General features: G+C 40.6%; 1 protein-coding gene across 2 annotated transcripts; it reads left to right on the top strand.

Annotated features, from left to right (window-relative positions):
• The first annotated feature begins 318 nt into the window (after positions 1–318).
• On the top strand, positions 319–17,578 carry LOC145159809 (wall-associated receptor kinase-like 1). 2 transcript variants are annotated; one of them, XM_079078854.1, is made up of 3 exons: positions 319–1,978; positions 5,541–6,730; positions 17,443–17,578. In XM_079078854.1, the coding sequence occupies exons 1-2, from the start codon at positions 583–585 to the stop codon at positions 6,701–6,703; spliced, it is 2,559 nt and encodes an 852-aa protein (XP_078934980.1). In that variant the 5' UTR covers positions 319–582; the 3' UTR covers positions 6,704–6,730; positions 17,443–17,578. The 2 variants fall into 2 exon arrangements, with proteins under 2 accessions (XP_078934980.1, XP_078934979.1); XM_079078853.1 differs by lacking the exon at positions 17,443–17,578 and having other exon boundaries at positions 5,541–6,888.
• Positions 17,579–17,791: the final 213 nt, after the last annotated feature.

Genomic DNA, 17,791 nt, shown 5'->3' on the forward strand with positions numbered 1-17,791 from the left:
AATTATGAGTAATATACTTTATTGTTTTAATTATAATAATCTTTTGTGTTTAAAAGTAAATTAGTTATTTAAAAAAATCAAAAGTAATAAATAGTGATTATGTAATCATTATTTATTATTTAAAAGTAATTAGAGATTATTGTGTAATGATCAGGTTGTCTAATTAACGGCTTATCTTGTATGGAATATATGGGCAACATTAAAGTTGACTTAAGGTCAACGATGCATTAAATTTCTCCAAATTAGGGTTCACCTTGAGCTTTGAAATTCGGTAATCCATCAGCTTTTAATGATTGTTGTTAACGAATCGAATTCCTCCCCCTTTTCCCCATGTAATAAACTAAAAATTATGTTGTTCTTCTTTGTCCTTGCCTAGTCACTTGCTCATTGGGTTTTTTAATATATTTTGCGGTTTCGAAGAAGAAAAGGGGCAAAACTAAAGTTGCATTCCGTTGACTCAAGGTCAACCATGAATGAAATTTCTTCTTCAAATAATCAAACAGAGGGAGCACATTTGAGCATAGCAATTTATTACTTGCTTTTGATTCTTATATCCATCCGCCTTCGATCGTTGTTCACAAAATGAAGCCGTTTCAACTTTTGCATTTACTCGTCTTGATTATGCTAGCAATAACATTAATAGAAGCTCAGTTTTACAGCCAGCCACCATGTAGTTACAAGTGTGGGGATGTTTCTATTGAATACCCTTTCGGGATTGGGAAAAATTGTTCTGCCAACGAATGGTACAGAGTTGATTGTGATGCCTCAACACCGTATTTACCTGCACTCAACAACGCCGAGTTGTTGTATACTGGATACAACACAGTCACTGTAAATATGTCCCTAATTAAAGCTGACTGTAAGAATCCAGTCAAGAATAGCAGTCTTTTCCTCAGCACCAGCGATGGCAAAAGTCCCTTCCAAGTTTCCAGATCGCGGAACATGTTCAGATATAAGGGGTGCGGCCTTCTTGCCATCATGGACGATGGGGTTGTTGTCTCTGGTTGTTCAACGACTTGTGGCGAAGACGCTGTTAGTGACTTAGACTCGTGTTTTGGCAATCGTTGTTGCCAAACTACAATTCCTGATTATCTCCAGTCGTTTATCTTCAATCTAACAGAATTTGAACGACAGAATGGATGTGGGTCTGCCTTCTTGGTGGATGCAGACTATGAGAGAAGATTCCTAAGCCAATTAGTTGTGGGAGATCACACTTTTGTTCCAATATCACTCTCATGGAACGAAATCTTTTCAACAACATCACCTGATGAAGAGGAAACCTGTGGGGATGTCAGGATTCCATACCCTTTTGGAATCAAAAAGAATTCTTCTCGGGCCGAATGGTTTAACGTGGTTTGTAATTCCTCCACCCCGTATCTACCTGCACTCAACAACGTGGAGGTGCTGGTTGTAAACGCAAGCCAAGGGACGGTCACTGTAAATGTCCCCAGATTTTCTGATTGCGAGAAAATCAGTTTTTTTCTAGGTAGTAGAACTAGTTTGAAGTTTTCTGCTATTCATAGCATATTCGTGTTTGAGGGGTGCGGCAGTGCTGCCCTCATGTTGGAGGAGTGGAGTGACTATATTATCACCGGTTGTTCGACGACTTGTGATAATAACACTGTTAGTGACATACAGAACTGTTTTGGCATTGGTTGTTGCCAAGCTACTATTCCTGATTTTTTTAGCTCAGCGCCGTTTACCATTAAACGAAAATACTTGGAAAGGCAGGCTGGAGATCAAAACTGTGGGTCTGCCTTCGTGATAGATAAGAATTCATTCATCGAAGGAAGATTTTCTCGCCAATTTGTCCCAGTAACACTTTCCTGGAGAGCAAGCTTCGATTTATATGATAAAGAATGCGTAATTTGTAGAGACAACGGGGGATTTTGCTACCATGATGCTAACGCAAACTCGGGCATCCGTTGTTTTGTTGATTTTGGAAGCGTCAAAAAATTACATAACGGTGTTATTCTTGGTAAGCTATTCTCTCAACTTACCATCCCCTGTGTTCTTAATTGGCTTTTTATTTTCCTTTTATTTCTGTTTTTTTTCTTCTATAATTTACAAATTTATTTTTACACGATGATTTATTTTTTAATTATGATAAAAAGTTCGTAAATTTATTAATTATATAATTTTAAAAAGTAAAAGCTGCATGTGAGTTTAAATCATTGAAATTAGGAAGATGATGTTGAAGTCTTTACATGTTTAGGAAATATTGGAAAAGCTAGATTTCATATATATGTTGTCTATAGAGAGCATAGAAAAGACAAATAATATAAAGTTATAAACTAACACTGCACATGTTGTTTGACCCACACATTACATACCTTAGCGTAAGAACTTGTGGTGCCTATATAATATATATGACTGATATGAGCCCATTGATACCAAATAACAAACCGAAAATGACTTATACGAGTAACTATGTTTTAAAATCGTTCAAAAAATATCATTCAAGTTTGGTGTGTCTAAAAAACATCATTCAAGTAAAAGCATTTGTACAAAAAACATCAGTGAAGCATATATTCTTTGTTCAAATTTGACCTTGTGGTAACCGACAATTACCGGTAAAAAATAAGTAAAGGAAAAAAAAAACAAGAGGAAATGACTCATAGGGGTAACTATGTTTCAAAATCATTCAAAAAACACCATCCAAATTTGGTATGTTCAAAAAACACCATCCAAGTAAACTTTTTGTACAAAAAACACCAACAAACTATATGTTTTGTTCAAATATTATCCACTGGTAACTGACTCTTACTGGTTAAATGATGACTTGGCTTAACTATTATGACATGACATAATATTATCGACAAAACAATAAATGATATATTTCTCCTTTAAAAATCGATTTAGGGTTTCTTCATGAACGAATGACTTCTTGACTTCTTCTCTTATGATTGCTCTTCTTCTTCTAAAGTGATGATCTCGAATTCAAGTCCAAAACCCTAATTCTTGACTTATGGTAAAAAGGCCTCCTTTACCCCTGCCTCAATGGGCCTCCCTCCCCCTAAGGCCCAAATCCATAAAAAAAACCCAAAAAGGCATCCAAGCCCAACTACAAGGCCTCTAAGGCCCAATATGGCCCAAGAACCCCCAATATGGCCTTAAGCCGAAAAAATGACCCGCTACAACCAGGTGGGCCCGAGGCCTAACTTAAACAAGTACATACATACGCCCAGCATATGATGAAGCCTCTACGATCCGGATTTCAAGCCAGTACGCCTGGCGTACTCCTAGCATACGCCCAGCGTACTCGGCTAGGGTTAAGAACCGTCAATATTCTGAAGGCCATAACTTCTTCCCCCTAGCCGAGTATGCTGGGCGAACGCCATAACTTCTTCCGAAGGCCATAACAAAATCGGACTTAGAATGAAAAAGTTATGGCCGTCGGAAGATTGGCGGTTCTTGACCCTAGCCGAGTACGCGGGGCGTACGCTAGGAGTACGCTGGGCGTACTGGCTTGAAATTCGGATCCTAGAGGCTTCAGCATATGATGGGCATATGGATGGACTTGTTTAAGTTAGGTCTTGGGCCCACCTGATTGTACCAGGTCATTTTTTGGGCTTAAGGCCATGTTGGGGGTTCTTGGTCCATATTGGGCCTTAGAGGCCTTGTAGTTGGGCTTGGATGCTTTTTTGGCTTTTTATGGATTTAGGCCTTAGGAGAGGGAGGCCCATTGAGGCAGGGGTAAAGGAGCCCTTTTTGCAATAAGTCAAGAAATAGGGTTTTGGACTTAAATTCGAGATAATCACTTTAGAAGAATAAGAGCAATCATAGGAGAAGAAGTCAAGAAGTCATTCGTTCATGAAGAAACCCTAAATCGATTTTTAAAGGAGGAATATATCATTTATTGTTTTGTCAATAATTATTATGTCATGTCATAATAGTTAAGCCAAGTCATCATTTGACCTGTAAGAGTCAGTTACCGGTGGATAATATTTGAACAAAACATATAGTTTGTTGGTGTTTTTTATACAAAAAGTTTACTTGGATGGTGTTTTTTGAACATACCAAACTTGGATGGTGATTTTTGTATGATTTTGAAACATAGTTACCCCTTTGAGTCATTTCCTCTTGTTTTTTTTTCCTTTACTTATTTTTTACCGGTAATTGTCGGTTACCACAAGGTCAAATTTGAACAAAGAATGTACTTCGTTGGTGTTTTTTGTACAAATGCTTTACTTAGATGATGTTTTTTGGACACACCAAACCTGAATGGTATTTTTTAAACGATTTTGAAACATAGTTACCCATATAATTCATTTTCCCAATAATAAAACCAATTTGAATCGCCATTCAAAATGACAAATCCAAAAATCCAATTTGAAAAGGATGGTTTCACTTCTTAACCAAGGTTAAGTAACCTAAAACTAAAAGCTAAAACTAGCTAGATACCCATAGGTTTTTTATTTCGCACTTTGGTTTTCTACATTATTTTCTTGATTTTTTTTGAAAACTTTACCAACTCTCTTGTTAGTCATGTTAAAACTTTATAACATTTTGTTCAAACTTTTGTTATGATTACTTAAAACCGTGAAAATCTAAAATATACTAAAGTGTGCTGTTTACGGTCAATAAAATTCATTTAATTATCTAATTATTATCCTAATAATAATTTTGCAAGGATAATTAACTTTTAATGATCTTTAAAATTATGAAAATAAACCTAAAACATTGTAAATTGTGACTCACAAACGAACCATTTGTTATATAGCCTCTATTTTTGTGTGGTTACGTTACTCCATCCAAATGTTGTGTTGGTTTGTACCAAAAACAATATTGGAATTATCAATTAGTCTGAATTTTTGGAAATAAACCCGGTTTTTGACTTTGTTTTGACCCTTATATAAATAACTCGGATTAGTGACAGGTTTCAGACATAAAACTGTTTTTGTAACAGTTTTCAGACATACAACTGTTTGGTGACAGTTTTCTGATGAAAATGTTACTTAACTAATTTTTGGTCTTCATTTTGATGGTACACACGAAATTCATAACACCCAGATTCTCTGTTCTTGCTCTCATTTCTGAGACTTATCCGATTAAAGGTTGGGAGTACCACCCAAATACTTTAATCTGAAAGTGTATACACAATTCTCAGAATTTCCAAGCCTTTTCTATACCCCAAATTCTTACAAATTATGGAAACCCACGTTTAATTTTTATGATATTTACAAACCGAATAATTGTTTCAAAGTTAACACTGAGGTTACATTGTCATAATAAGAAATTACATTACATTGTTAAAACATCATAACCTATTTAGCTTAATTTAAGGGGACACTCACATGCTTACGTAGACGCTAGATCAAAATATTAGCTTTTTCCATCGCATATACATCATAACCAATACCTCAGAGAAAGTAAAGTTATACATCATAACCAATACCTCATTGTCAGTATGTATAGAAGTGTAGTCCTTAAAGAAGGTGAGAGATGTATGTACTCTAGAAACTTAATACTTCATTTATGTAATGTTAAATGTTATTAAGGTTCTTGTATTAACTTTTTGTATTATATTTGTTGTTCAGGTGTTAGCATAAGCATGGGGTCCCTTTTCCTAATTGGGATTGGCTATGCATTATACAAACTAATCAAGAAAACTAAAGTCAGTAGAAGGAAACGAAGGTGTTTTAAACGTAATGGTGGTCTACTTCTTAAACAACAAGAAGAAAGTGATATTAGTTTAGTTGACAAAACCATACTTTTCACATCCAATGAACTAGAGAAGGCGACTGACAATTTTAATGAGAATAGAATTCTTGGACGGGGAGCGCAAGGTACAGTATATAAAGGCATGCTAGTCGATGGAAGGATTGTGGCAATCAAGAAATCGAAGGTGATTGATGAAAGCCAACTCGAACAATTCATCAACGAGGTAGTTATTCTTTCGCAAGTCAATCATAGGAACGTGGTCAAATTACTAGGATGTTGCCTAGAGACCAATGTCCCACTACTTGTCTCTGAGTTTATCTCAAATGGTACCTTGTATGACCTTATTCACGATGAAACTGGTGAGTTCTCAATCTCTTTCAACATGAGATTACAAATTGCGACAGATGTTGCAGGAGCAGTTTCTTACTTACATTCAGCAACCTCCATTCCTATATACCATAGGGACATCAAGACTACTAACATACTTTTGGATGAAAAGTATCAAGCTAAAGTTTCAGATTTTGGAACTTCAAGATTTGTATCGTTAGAACAAACTCACTTGACTACGTTAGTCAAGGGGACATTTGGTTATTTGGATCCAGAGTACTTCCAATCAAGTCAGTTTACTGAAAAAAGTGACGTTTATAGTTTCGGAGTTGTTTTGCTAGAACTCTTGACAAGCGAAAAGCCAATTTCCTTAACTAGATTTGGTGAAAATAGAAGTTTAGCTACGCACTTTTTGTTAGCCATGGAAGAAGGTCGTGTGATGTCTATTTTTGATGCAATGATTGTTAAGGAGGGTTCTAGGACTGAGTTATTAGCTGTAGCAAACTTGGCAATGCGATGTTTGAATATCAATGGGAAAAATAGGCCAACAATGAAAGAAGTCACCATCGAGTTAGAAGGCATCAAACGGTCACATGTTCCCTCTATGGTTGAAACTAATATTGGACATGTGAAGCATTGTGAGGAGGTACAACTATCATATGGCGAATCAACATCAACATCGATGACGTTTGATTACAACCCTCGTCAATGAATGTTGGTAAATGTTAAGTTTCTATAAGTAAGTCTTAGTTTCTACTATTATAACTATGTGTTGTTATATAAGTTATCTCTCAAGGTCAAAGAGTTTGGTATATTGACTATATCTCTTTCTTCTTCCTCCCTTATTTAGCTTAAGATTTTGGCATTTAAAAATCCATTTTACGGGTTTTTATCGGTTTTACTCTTAACAAATAAAATATGTGTTTTGTGTTGAGTATTTGGGTTTTATCATCATGTAACATCTATAAAATTCCTGAAAATTTTAAACTTTTTAAAACCAATCCAAGTTCATAAATTGTTTGCAAAACATCCAAAACCAATATTGTTCACAAATTGTTTTCAATATAAACCAATATCAGAGTATCCCAGAAATCAAAATCATATCATGTGAGGAAGTGTACGATAACGCCTTCGCCTTCCCTCAATCATTAGAAGTACCTGAAACAAAACTCATAAATGTAAGCTCAAAGGCTTAGTGAGTTACCCCCAAAATACCAACACCATACAAACCAGAACAATATCATATCAAACAGTATGCATATTGAGCCATCAGCCTGACTCGACTGCCTCGTAGGGCCTACAACCTATCTGGACTGTTCCCGAGCCTTCGGCATGCCTGGACCACCTCGATGGGCCTACAGCCTCTCCGGACCGCTTGCCGGGCCTTCGGCCTGACTGGATCGCCTCGCAAGCCTTCAGTGTATCCGAGCCGCCCAGGGTCTATTGGCCTTCAACACAAAGTAGGACCACCTCAACCCAACCATACACACATATGTCGACATACTCATAACACATAAACAATCAACAAACAGGCACAGATCATACAGATCACTAAGCATAACATCATCCTATCTACTAGGTGTAACACCGTAAATTTCAAAACAATTTTTCTCTTGAAAACATATAATTCTCAATGCATATTTCACAAAAACATCATTTATTAAAATCATAAAACATAGCTCCATGTTTAATTAAGTGGTAATCCAGGATCCTTAAAGCATAATTCTTCTCTGGTGTGTACAATCAAGCCGGTGCCATCCCACGATCCTGAGAAAAACCTGAAACACATAACACATAACACGGTAAGCACGAAGCTTAGTGAGTTCCCCAAAATGCCATATATAACACATAATAGCCACTCGAGGCTGTAACTCTGTGGACCCTCCGGTCCTAACTCTGTGGACCCTCTGGTCCTAACTCTGTGAACCTTCCGGTTCTAACTCTGTAACTCTGGAACATACACAGCATGAATCACATAGAAATAATGCAGCGTATCACAATCACATAAATAGCATACAAGATACTCTGTCACATAACTCTAATTACCACTCTAGGTAAAGTATAGTGAGAAGACTCACCTGACAAGCAGCAAGTAAATACCCTCGCACCCGAAACTCGAACTAGCCTCCGCCTAGCACAAAAGATGAATATCTCTAATCAATACTCTTTACACGACCCTAATAAATGAGGGCTATTCTTCTTTCTCTAACTCTTGAATTGGATAAAAGACCATTTTATCCCCCCCCCCCCCATGGTCTCCATTACTCATGTTGACCAAACCCCAGAGTCAACAGAAGTCAAACTCGAGTCAACAGTCCATGTCTGACCCGAATCGCCGAGTGCACCCTTGCGACTCGTCGAGTCCACTTACTTTCCTCATAAATCTCGTGACAGTCCAGCTCAGCTCGTCGAGTTGACCCCCAACTCGTCAAGCTATCGCATGCTCAAGCTCATCGGGACAAACCCTCACTGACTCGTCGAGTCAACTCATGGACTCGACGAGTCCCCTCGGTCTGATTCCTCATTCAGACGTCCAAAGTCAGATCTCTCATTCCAAACCCTATATCTAGCCCTTTAAGACAACAGAGACACATAAAGTCTCGACCTTTACGTTCATGCATGGCATAAATACCTCAAAATGCCAAAACAAGCCCTTCTTAAGGTGTTAAGCACAACAACCCTCATTTGGATGAATAAAGTTGGGACCTTTGGACTCTAGGGACCTCACAAGGTCCAGATCTGAGGACTAGGCTTCTAGCTTATCCATTTTACTCAAAGTCCCAAACCAAAGGTGGTAAAAGCCCTAGAACTACAAACACGTGAGATCTAACCAAAATAATGAGAAAGGTGCAGACTTTTACCTTCCTCAGAAGCTCTGGACGATCTATCATTGGATCCAACTTTCCCCCTCTTGATCCTTGCTTGATCTCCTTCTCTTCTTCTCAAATGATGCACTAAAAATCCCAAGATAGCTTCTCTCTCACTTTCTAGCTCAAATGACCTTTAGGGTTTGCTTCCAAGGAAAGGGTGGCCGCAAATGAGGCTATAAGTGCCTTTAAATAGTTCCCAAACTCCAGAAATTAGGGTTTCTCTAATCAGCGCCTACTCGGCGAGTTCCTCTCCTCGGACTCGTCGAGTCCACTCATTAAATCCATGGGAGAAACCCGACTCGACTCGGCGAGTTGGACCCTCAACTCGTTGAGTCTCTCCTTTAATCACAAGATTAACCTACACCATAATACCTCTGAAAATCCGGATGTTACAATTCTCCCCCACTTGAATTAGATTTCGCCCTCGAAATCACTCCTTAACCACTCACATAATGAAATCATCAACGCAAAAGGCACCACCGAAAGGATTTTATACTACCCCGACATCTTTCGCTATGGACACCTGAAACCACACAAAACTCCCAGGACCAGAACTGAACCAGCTCTTCCGCCGTTAATATACTCCTCCCCACTATCCGGAAGCTCTAGTGGCCTGACCCCCGCCAGACCGCCTACTCAAGCGATCACCATTATATTCGCTTCTCGAATATCAAACCCTGATAACTCACCGATCCTCTAATTCCCACAAGACCAAATCCAACAATCGGCTACCGCTCACTCATATCAACATGCTAATGATCCAAATCACGTCCCAAGAAACGGAAGGGTCCACACCCCACCAGGGATCATACACTAAACTGCTATCAGAACCCATCCGAACGAAGAATCCTCAACACTCTGCCCTTCAGACACAAGCGAATAACCAGGCTCGCTCAGAAGTGTCCTCAGACATCACAATCACAAGTCCCAGCTTCGTTCCTCATACCCCTTTTAATACTGAGCACTAGGTCAACTTCTGACTCCACAGTTGAACCTCCAAAGGTCACCGATAACATATCCCGAAATGTCTTACTGACTTCATTCTCATAACAACTATCTCGACCCAGTGACACCCAAGTCACAAAGTTCTCTTTACCCCAACGGATTCCACAATCCTACAAAATTGTTTCATCCTCGACCCCCATCGAACACTACTCCCTAGATATGAGCGCCTCACGGTACCTCCTGCACCAACGAACTGACCCACTCTGGTCCAAAACATCTGATGACAACAATATTCCTCAAAATGGAACCCATCTCAGAATCCGGAGTCTCATTTCGCCTACTCAATGCACCACTAGAGTCAAACTCAATATCGAGAGTCTGGTCCGATCCAGATTTGGAACCACTCGTTCCAATGAACCACTCAACTCATGACTCATGACCCGCAACCCATGCGTACCTCACTGATTCACTTCCCTTGGCCACGAAAACCACTACTCCATTCGGAATATAACGACTTCCGACAAACATGGAGACCCCAGTCTCGCCCCTGGTTCGTCCCCAGGCTTCCACAAGTCAATATTAGGGCTACCCAAGCCTAAAACTCTTCTGCGTCAAGCTCTGATCAGAGAGCACTTCATCACAACATTCTCTCGCTGACTAGTGGGTACTACAGCTCCACGTAGTATCACAACGACCTCTCACTGAATAGTGAGTACTACGGCTCCCCGTAGCATCACCACACCCCTCACCGAATAGTGAGTACTACGGCTCCCCGTAGCATCACCACAACCTCTCGCTGAATAGTGAGTACTACGACTCCCCGTAGCATCACCACACCCCTCATTGAATAGTGAGTACTACTGCTCCCCGTACATCACCACAACCTCTAGCTGAATGGTGAGTACTACAGCTACCCGTAGCATCACCACACCCCTCACTGAATAGTGAGTACTACTGCTCCCCGTAGCATCACCACAACCTCTCGCTGAATAGTGAGTACTACGGCTCCCCGTAGCATCACCACACCCCTCACTGAATAGTGAGTACTACGGCTCCCCGTAGCATCACCACAACCTCTCTGCACTGTCTCATTGAAACTACAGCTCTCCACAGTCTTACCGCATTTACTCTTACCACTTCACAATCTCATCCTCAGGTTGACACCACACTGCGATCATTAACTCATGCTCTATGGCCCATCATAGATAGGTACACACACCCATCCAACCTAAGCATCACTACTTCGGACAATCACCGTCGCGACGAAACCTCTTTTCCTCGATGCAATTCACCTTCTCAAATAAATCCATTTGATGTCAATTAGCTGAAGGGCCCCCACCAGAACCATAGACACTTGATTCACCACTTGTCCTCTCAAACTCAAAACTCAAAATAATCCGAGATTTAGGACATTAAACTCGGATACCCCAGAATACCATCACAACGCCTCGCAGTGTCTTGACTCCACCACTAATCTCATACTCATGGCATCATACTCAGATACCGCATTGCTTCCTCGAAATCTCGCAACCGATCTTTCTCTTGCGTCACTTGTAACCCCGGAATACTCCATCTTCCAAATTAAAACACGGAGAAATTGCCAGCGACTCAGAACACGAAGATGACAATCCAAAACTTCCTCCTCTAATGCTCAAAACACATGCAAGAATACTCATAACGACCCTGAAGTTGGTTGCCCAATCAACTTCTTCCCTTCCCATACTGTATATAATAGCCCATACTCTGAACCAGAAATTCTCAACCGCCAAACTAACCTCGCAAGCCAACCACCTCGAATTCACCATTTTAACCATGAAGGATTCCTAACCAGCACAAGGTCTCCGGCCAAAGGCCACTTGCTGTGGAGACACTCATCCTTCCTCGAACACGTACCACATGCACTATCTCGCTCTGCACCTCTCCTTGACCACCAATAACCCTGGTCTCAGGAATCCGTACCGCATGCCTCTCTATCCAGTTCTCTAATCGCTCTTGAACAAATCTCTGATCTCCTCTGAAGTACCCGGTTCTCCCCCACTCAGGGTTCGAACCATCACCAATTGGTTCGCCAACAATCTAACCCACAAACTGTTTTTACCAATAACATCGCACCTACTCTTGGAAGGTGATACGCAATGCTTGATGATCTCCCCGATGGAGGTCAAGCAATTCCAAATACCCCGAATCTCCGATGAAATCCTCAGAAACTTCTCATCATGACTACCTCTAGTCATTCATAATCTCGTACCATTCCACTACCGGACATCTCAGCTGTCCAGTCGTAACCCTGACTCTTAGTCTGAAAATAACGAACTAACATATTCCTCATCCTCGACTCTTCAACCGACGTTCCATCCTGTGGGTTGTAATAAGAGTGGAGTCCTCATTACCACACTCGATACTCATCATAGACAATAAGAGCCACCACCCCAATATCCTCCTCTTGATCGTCTGCCGCTGCAGCTAATACATGCCCTACTATGCTCAAATAAGGTGTATCCTTGTCCTTAACCATCTCAGTCCCCGCTGACAACCTACTCATGCTCTAACATTACCTCTCGGCAGACATGCTGCCCAAATACTCTGATGAAATATCATAACCAAAGCCACCCCACAGGGCTCACCCCCAACCTTGGAAACCGAAAATCTCAATACCTCTCATGTTTCCCACAAGAACATAAATAGCACCGCTCAGGTCACAGAAAATGATATCTCCACCATCGGCCGGTCGCTCAGCCCAGACCGTATTCTCCCATAACGCACCATCCCTACACATCCCTGAGTCTTGCGACTCCAACTGGCATCTCACCAACAATCCCTCGGAGCTAACTCGATTTCCCTTTTAAGGGATGCTCCACTAAAACTCGTTCATCATGGCCCTCTATCCCCATACTCTTTCACATCTGATCTCGGTCTAACCAATCACCACGGAATAACTGGTAGAACCAATAACACTAACTGCCACGGGTCATGGTACTCGAACCATGTGGCCACCTCTCGATCTGCTATGAATCATGGTACCCGAACTATGTTATCTCTTCTCAATCCGCTACGAATCATGGTACTCGAACCATGAAATCACCTCTCGATCTGCTACAAATCATGGTACACGAACCATGAAATCACCTCTCGATCTGCTGCAAATCATGGTACTCGAACCATGGAATCACCTCTCAATCTGCTACTTAAAACCTCCAGAATGTTCCCTGTATCGAGTATGGGTCCTCTGCTTTCAGTAGTACGGGCCCATACTACCTGCCACATCTACCCATACTTTCCACACAGATCATCCCCGAGTTCCTAAGTAGCTGCTCGACCTTCTCAATCACTAACCCTGTCATGCGTGTTCGCTCCTCTGCAAAATATCCTACTCTGTCAGTGTACTCATCTGACAAGAGTCACCCTTTCCTAGGCTCTTCCTAGGTTCTCACACTTCTCCGCCATCAGCTGCTGAAGAACTCCTTATGATGCCAGCCATCTACCTCCTGAATATCGTCATATTCACTTAGTAGATGACTCTCATCATCAAGAGCTCCACAAAGCACGAAGCAAGCAACATTCGGGCATCGAACAATCTCTATCAACATGTAAAACCACTCTAGGATATTACCCACTTGCTCTCCTCATACTCAAAGGATACCACCAAACTCAAGCAACTTTACCCCACGCGGGCATCTGACTACTCTCTCATTAGACTCCTCAAATGCTCATCTAGGTCTCTCTCCTAGATTACTCCTCTACCCAAATCCCTCTCTAGAGGATTCCTGCTGGATACCCTTACTCAGTACATACTCGAAAGCACAACACAGATAGCAGTAACTCTTAGGCTAAGGCATCACAAATCAGGCCACTCTAGTCCTAACATATGAAATACCTAGCCTATCTCTAGCATGCATAATATCTCATAGCATATCTCATAAATATCTCATAATACAAACGTAAGGGTATTTTGGAAAATCACCGTTTGGGCTATGGCTGATTGTACACACTGCTCCTTCTCGTTTTCTCTTAGAAACTCTTGTTCGCTTTAGAAAAATCATTTCTTTGAAAATTTTCCTCAAATCCTCAGTTTGAGTCCAGATTCACCCGAAGGCGCATCCGAATCCCTCAAACCAAGGCTCTGATACCAACTTGTAACACCGTAAATTTCAAAACAATTTTTCTCTTGAAAACATATAATTCTCAATGCATATTTCACAAAAACATCATTTATTAAAATCATAAAACATAGCTCCATGTTTAATTAAGTGGTAATCCAGGATCCTCAAAGCATAATTCTTCTCTGGTGTGTACAATCAAGCCGATGCCGTCCCGCGATCCTGATAAAAACCTGAAACACATAACACATAACACGGTAAGCACGAAGCTTAGTGAGTTCCCCAAAATACCACATATAACACATAATAGCCACTCGAGGCTGTAACTCTGTGGACCCTCCGATCCTAACTCTGTGGACCCTCCGGTCCTAACTCTATGGACCCTCTGGTCCTAACTCTGTGAACCTTCCGGTTCTAACTCTGTAACTCTGGAACATACACGGCATGAATCACATAGAAATAATGTAGTGTATCACAATCACATAAATAGCACACAAGATACTTTGTCACATAACTCTAATTACCACTCTAGGTAAAGTATAGTGAGAAGACTCACCTGACAAGCAGCAAGTAAATACCCTCGCACCCGAAACTCGAACTAGCCTCCGCCTAGCACAAAAGATGAATATCTCTAATCAATACTCTTTACACGACCCTAATAAATGAGGACTATTCTTCTTTCTCTAACTCTTGAATTGGATAAAAGACCATTTTACCCTCCCCCCATGGTCTCCATTACTCATGTTAACCAAACCCTAGAGTCAACAGAAGTCAAACTCGAGTCAACAGTCCATGTCTGACCCGACTCGCCGAGTGCACCCTTACGAGTCGTCGAGTCCACTTACTTTCCTCAGAAATCTCGTGACAGTCCAGCTCAGCTCGTCGAGTTGACCCCCAACACGTCGAGCTATCGCATGCTCAAGCTCATCGGGAGAAACCCTCACTGACTCGTCGAGTCAACTCATGGACTCGGACTCGCTCGACGAGTCCCCTCGGTCTGATTCCTCATTTAGAAGTCCAAAGTCAGATCTCTCATTCCAAACCCTAGATCTAGCCCTTTAAGACACCAGAGACACATAAAGCCTCGACCTTTACGTTCATGCATGGCATAAATGCCTCAAAATGCCAAAACCAACCCTTCTTAAGGTGTTAAGCACAACAGCCCTCATTTGGATGAATAAAGTTGGGACTTTTGGACTCTAGGGACCTCACAAGGTCCAGATCTAAGTACTAGGCTTCTAGCTTATCCGTTTACTCAAAGTCCCAAACCAAAGGTGGTAAAAGCCCTAGAACTCCAAACACATGAGATCTAACCAAAATAATGAGAAAGGTGCAGACTTTTACCTTCCTCAGAAGCTCTGGACGATCTATCATTGGATCCAACTTTCCCCCTCTTGATCCTTTCTTTATCTCCTTCTCTTCTTCTCAAATGATGCACTAAAAATCCCAAGATAGCTTCTCTCTCACTTTCTAGCTCAAATGACCTTAAGGGTTTGCTTCCAGGGAAAGGGTGGCCGTAAATGAGGCTATAAGTGCCTTTAAATAGTTCCTAAACCCCAGAAATTAGGGTTTCTCTAATCAGCGCCTACTCGGTGAGTCCCTCTCCTCAGACTCGTCAAGTCCACTCATTAAATCCACGGGAGAAACCCGACTCGACTCGGCGAGTTGGACCCTCAAGTCGTCGAGTCTCTCCTTTAATCACAAGATTAACCTACACCATAATACCTCTGAAAATCCGGATGTTACACCAGGATACTGATCAAATAGATCATAACAGCATACAAGCATACTATAACCAGGATAACAATCCAAAGGGCCGACCTTGGTGCCTTAGACCCTGCTGATATAGTGAGAAGAACTTACAACACAAGTAGCATTGGATGTAAATATCAACCTCCCGAAACACATCTCCAACTCAAACACCAAGAGTCACTATAGGGCCAATTCTATCAAGACCAAAATTACCAAAATACTCTAAGAAGTCAAACTTGGTCAACCTTTGGTCAAAGTCAAGTCAACGGTCAAGGTCAACAGTCCATGTTGACCCAACTTGTCGAGTGCAACTACTGATTTGTCGAGTTTCTCCAGAACTCAGTAAATCGTGAAAGCCCGAGTCAACTCGCTGAGTTGCCAATCAACTCGTTGAGTCCATGCAGTGTCCAGAAGATCGGGGAAAAACCCTAACCACTCTTCGAGTTATCCCATTAACTGGTCGAGTTAATGCATAATCCAGAAAACGGGAAAACACGTCTCAACTCGTCGAGTTGTGCTAAGCAACTCGTCGTGTTCCTTCATTCCATTCCTTATTCAGACACTTTTAAGCTAACCCAAAGCTCCAAATTATAGATCTAGCCTCCTAGGGCATAGTTACCACGTAAAGTCGCAAACTTTACGTGCATGCAAGGCCTCAAATGCTAAAACCAAGCTACGAAATAGGTTTAAGTCAAGGAGAAGAGCCAAAGCTTGATAAATTCGATCACTTTATGACTATGAGAGCATAGAGGAGTCCAAATCTGAACTCCTCACTCCAAAATGTGCCTAATACAAGAAATGACCCATGAATGAGCTAGAAATGATCCTAAATCCTTAGATGAAGAGATCTATCACAAAAATGGACAAGGTAATGACTTGTTTGTTGGATTATGTGTCTAAGCCCATTACTATAATTGGTATGTACTTGACCCGATAGTAGCATGGTCCATTTGGGTTGCATTCACCGAAGCAATTTGATAGGAAGGATATTTGAGAAAGAGGTTATTTGTGATTTATTAATATATTATAAGAATAATATATTAATTGAGAAATCATATTATTTAATTTGTATTGATTAAGAATTAATTTGGCGATTGAATGGGTGTCCACTCTCACCCACCGCTTCCTTGACTGGTGGAGGGTCATTAGCCGAATGGGTAGGATACGGCATTAATACTCGTTAAAAAGTATAATGATAATTATAAAAGTACCTAAACGTTTTTATAATTTCCCAATCTTAGTTACTTTAGGAAAAAATGTGAAATTGGTGTTATTCCATGAAATTGCACTTTGCACCTTGCCAAGTCGTTAGTGGAGCGTGTTTGGTTAACCGACACACTAACTTGGACTAGCAAGGGTGGAAAAGGCTAGCTTGATGTTTTTCATAGATCAATGGAGCATGTATGGTTAATCGACCCATTGATTAGGTAATAAATGACATCAAGAGTACCAAGCACATTTGCATGGTTATTCACACCTTGTTTGTGATCCTCGGTATCCCATTTACAAACTTGAAGGGCATAATCGAGATTTAAACATGCCATTGAAACGTTCAATGAATCTCAAAGATCTAGGAATTTAAATTCATTTAAAACTTAATCCTAAATTTCTTTTTTCATGGTGGAAATTAGTAAATCATCATTTACCTACCTTCAAATATTTTGCAATTGGATTACGGCATCCATCTTCCAAATTATGAAATATTGTTTTGGGTCCTAGCCTTAATATTTCATTTGGGTGTTATATTATGGATTATTATCTAATATAAACTTTGTCTTTCTTTTCAGATGTCTACCCCAAACGATGTTGGCTCCAACCCTTCCGGCTATTTCTCCCTCATGAACTTATGTAAACTCGTAAAATGGTTATTCGAGAAGACTTTTCTCACATCACATCACCATTACATGAATTGTGGGAAGCGACCATGGTTTGATCTTGCACATACCATAAGAAAACGGAAGTAAATCATCTTAATGTTTCCTAATTTTATAATTGTTACACTTACTGCAATGTGGATTTGTTTTTTTTGCATGAGGTTGTGCAATATTGAAGCATTGCAAGTAACTTGTTACATTTGAGGAGACGTTATGGATTAACTCGGATGATCAATTTTGCACAGAAATGTTGACAAAAGCC

Source organism: Lactuca virosa, chromosome 2 (genome assembly GCF_052849685.1).
Source record: "Lactuca virosa cultivar CGN04683 chromosome 2, Lactuca_virosa_CGN04683_v6, whole genome shotgun sequence".
Taxonomy (NCBI): domain Eukaryota; kingdom Viridiplantae; phylum Streptophyta; class Magnoliopsida; order Asterales; family Asteraceae; genus Lactuca; species Lactuca virosa.

Coding starts and splice junctions, on each gene's coding strand:
- LOC145159809 (XM_079078854.1), top strand. CDS start 583: ATGAAGCCGTTTCAACTTTTGCATTTACTCGTCTTGATTATGCTAGCA. Junction 1,979..5,540: donor ACATAACGGTGTTATTCTTG/GTAAGCTATTCT, acceptor TTTGTTGTTCAG/GTGTTAGCATAAGCATGGGG.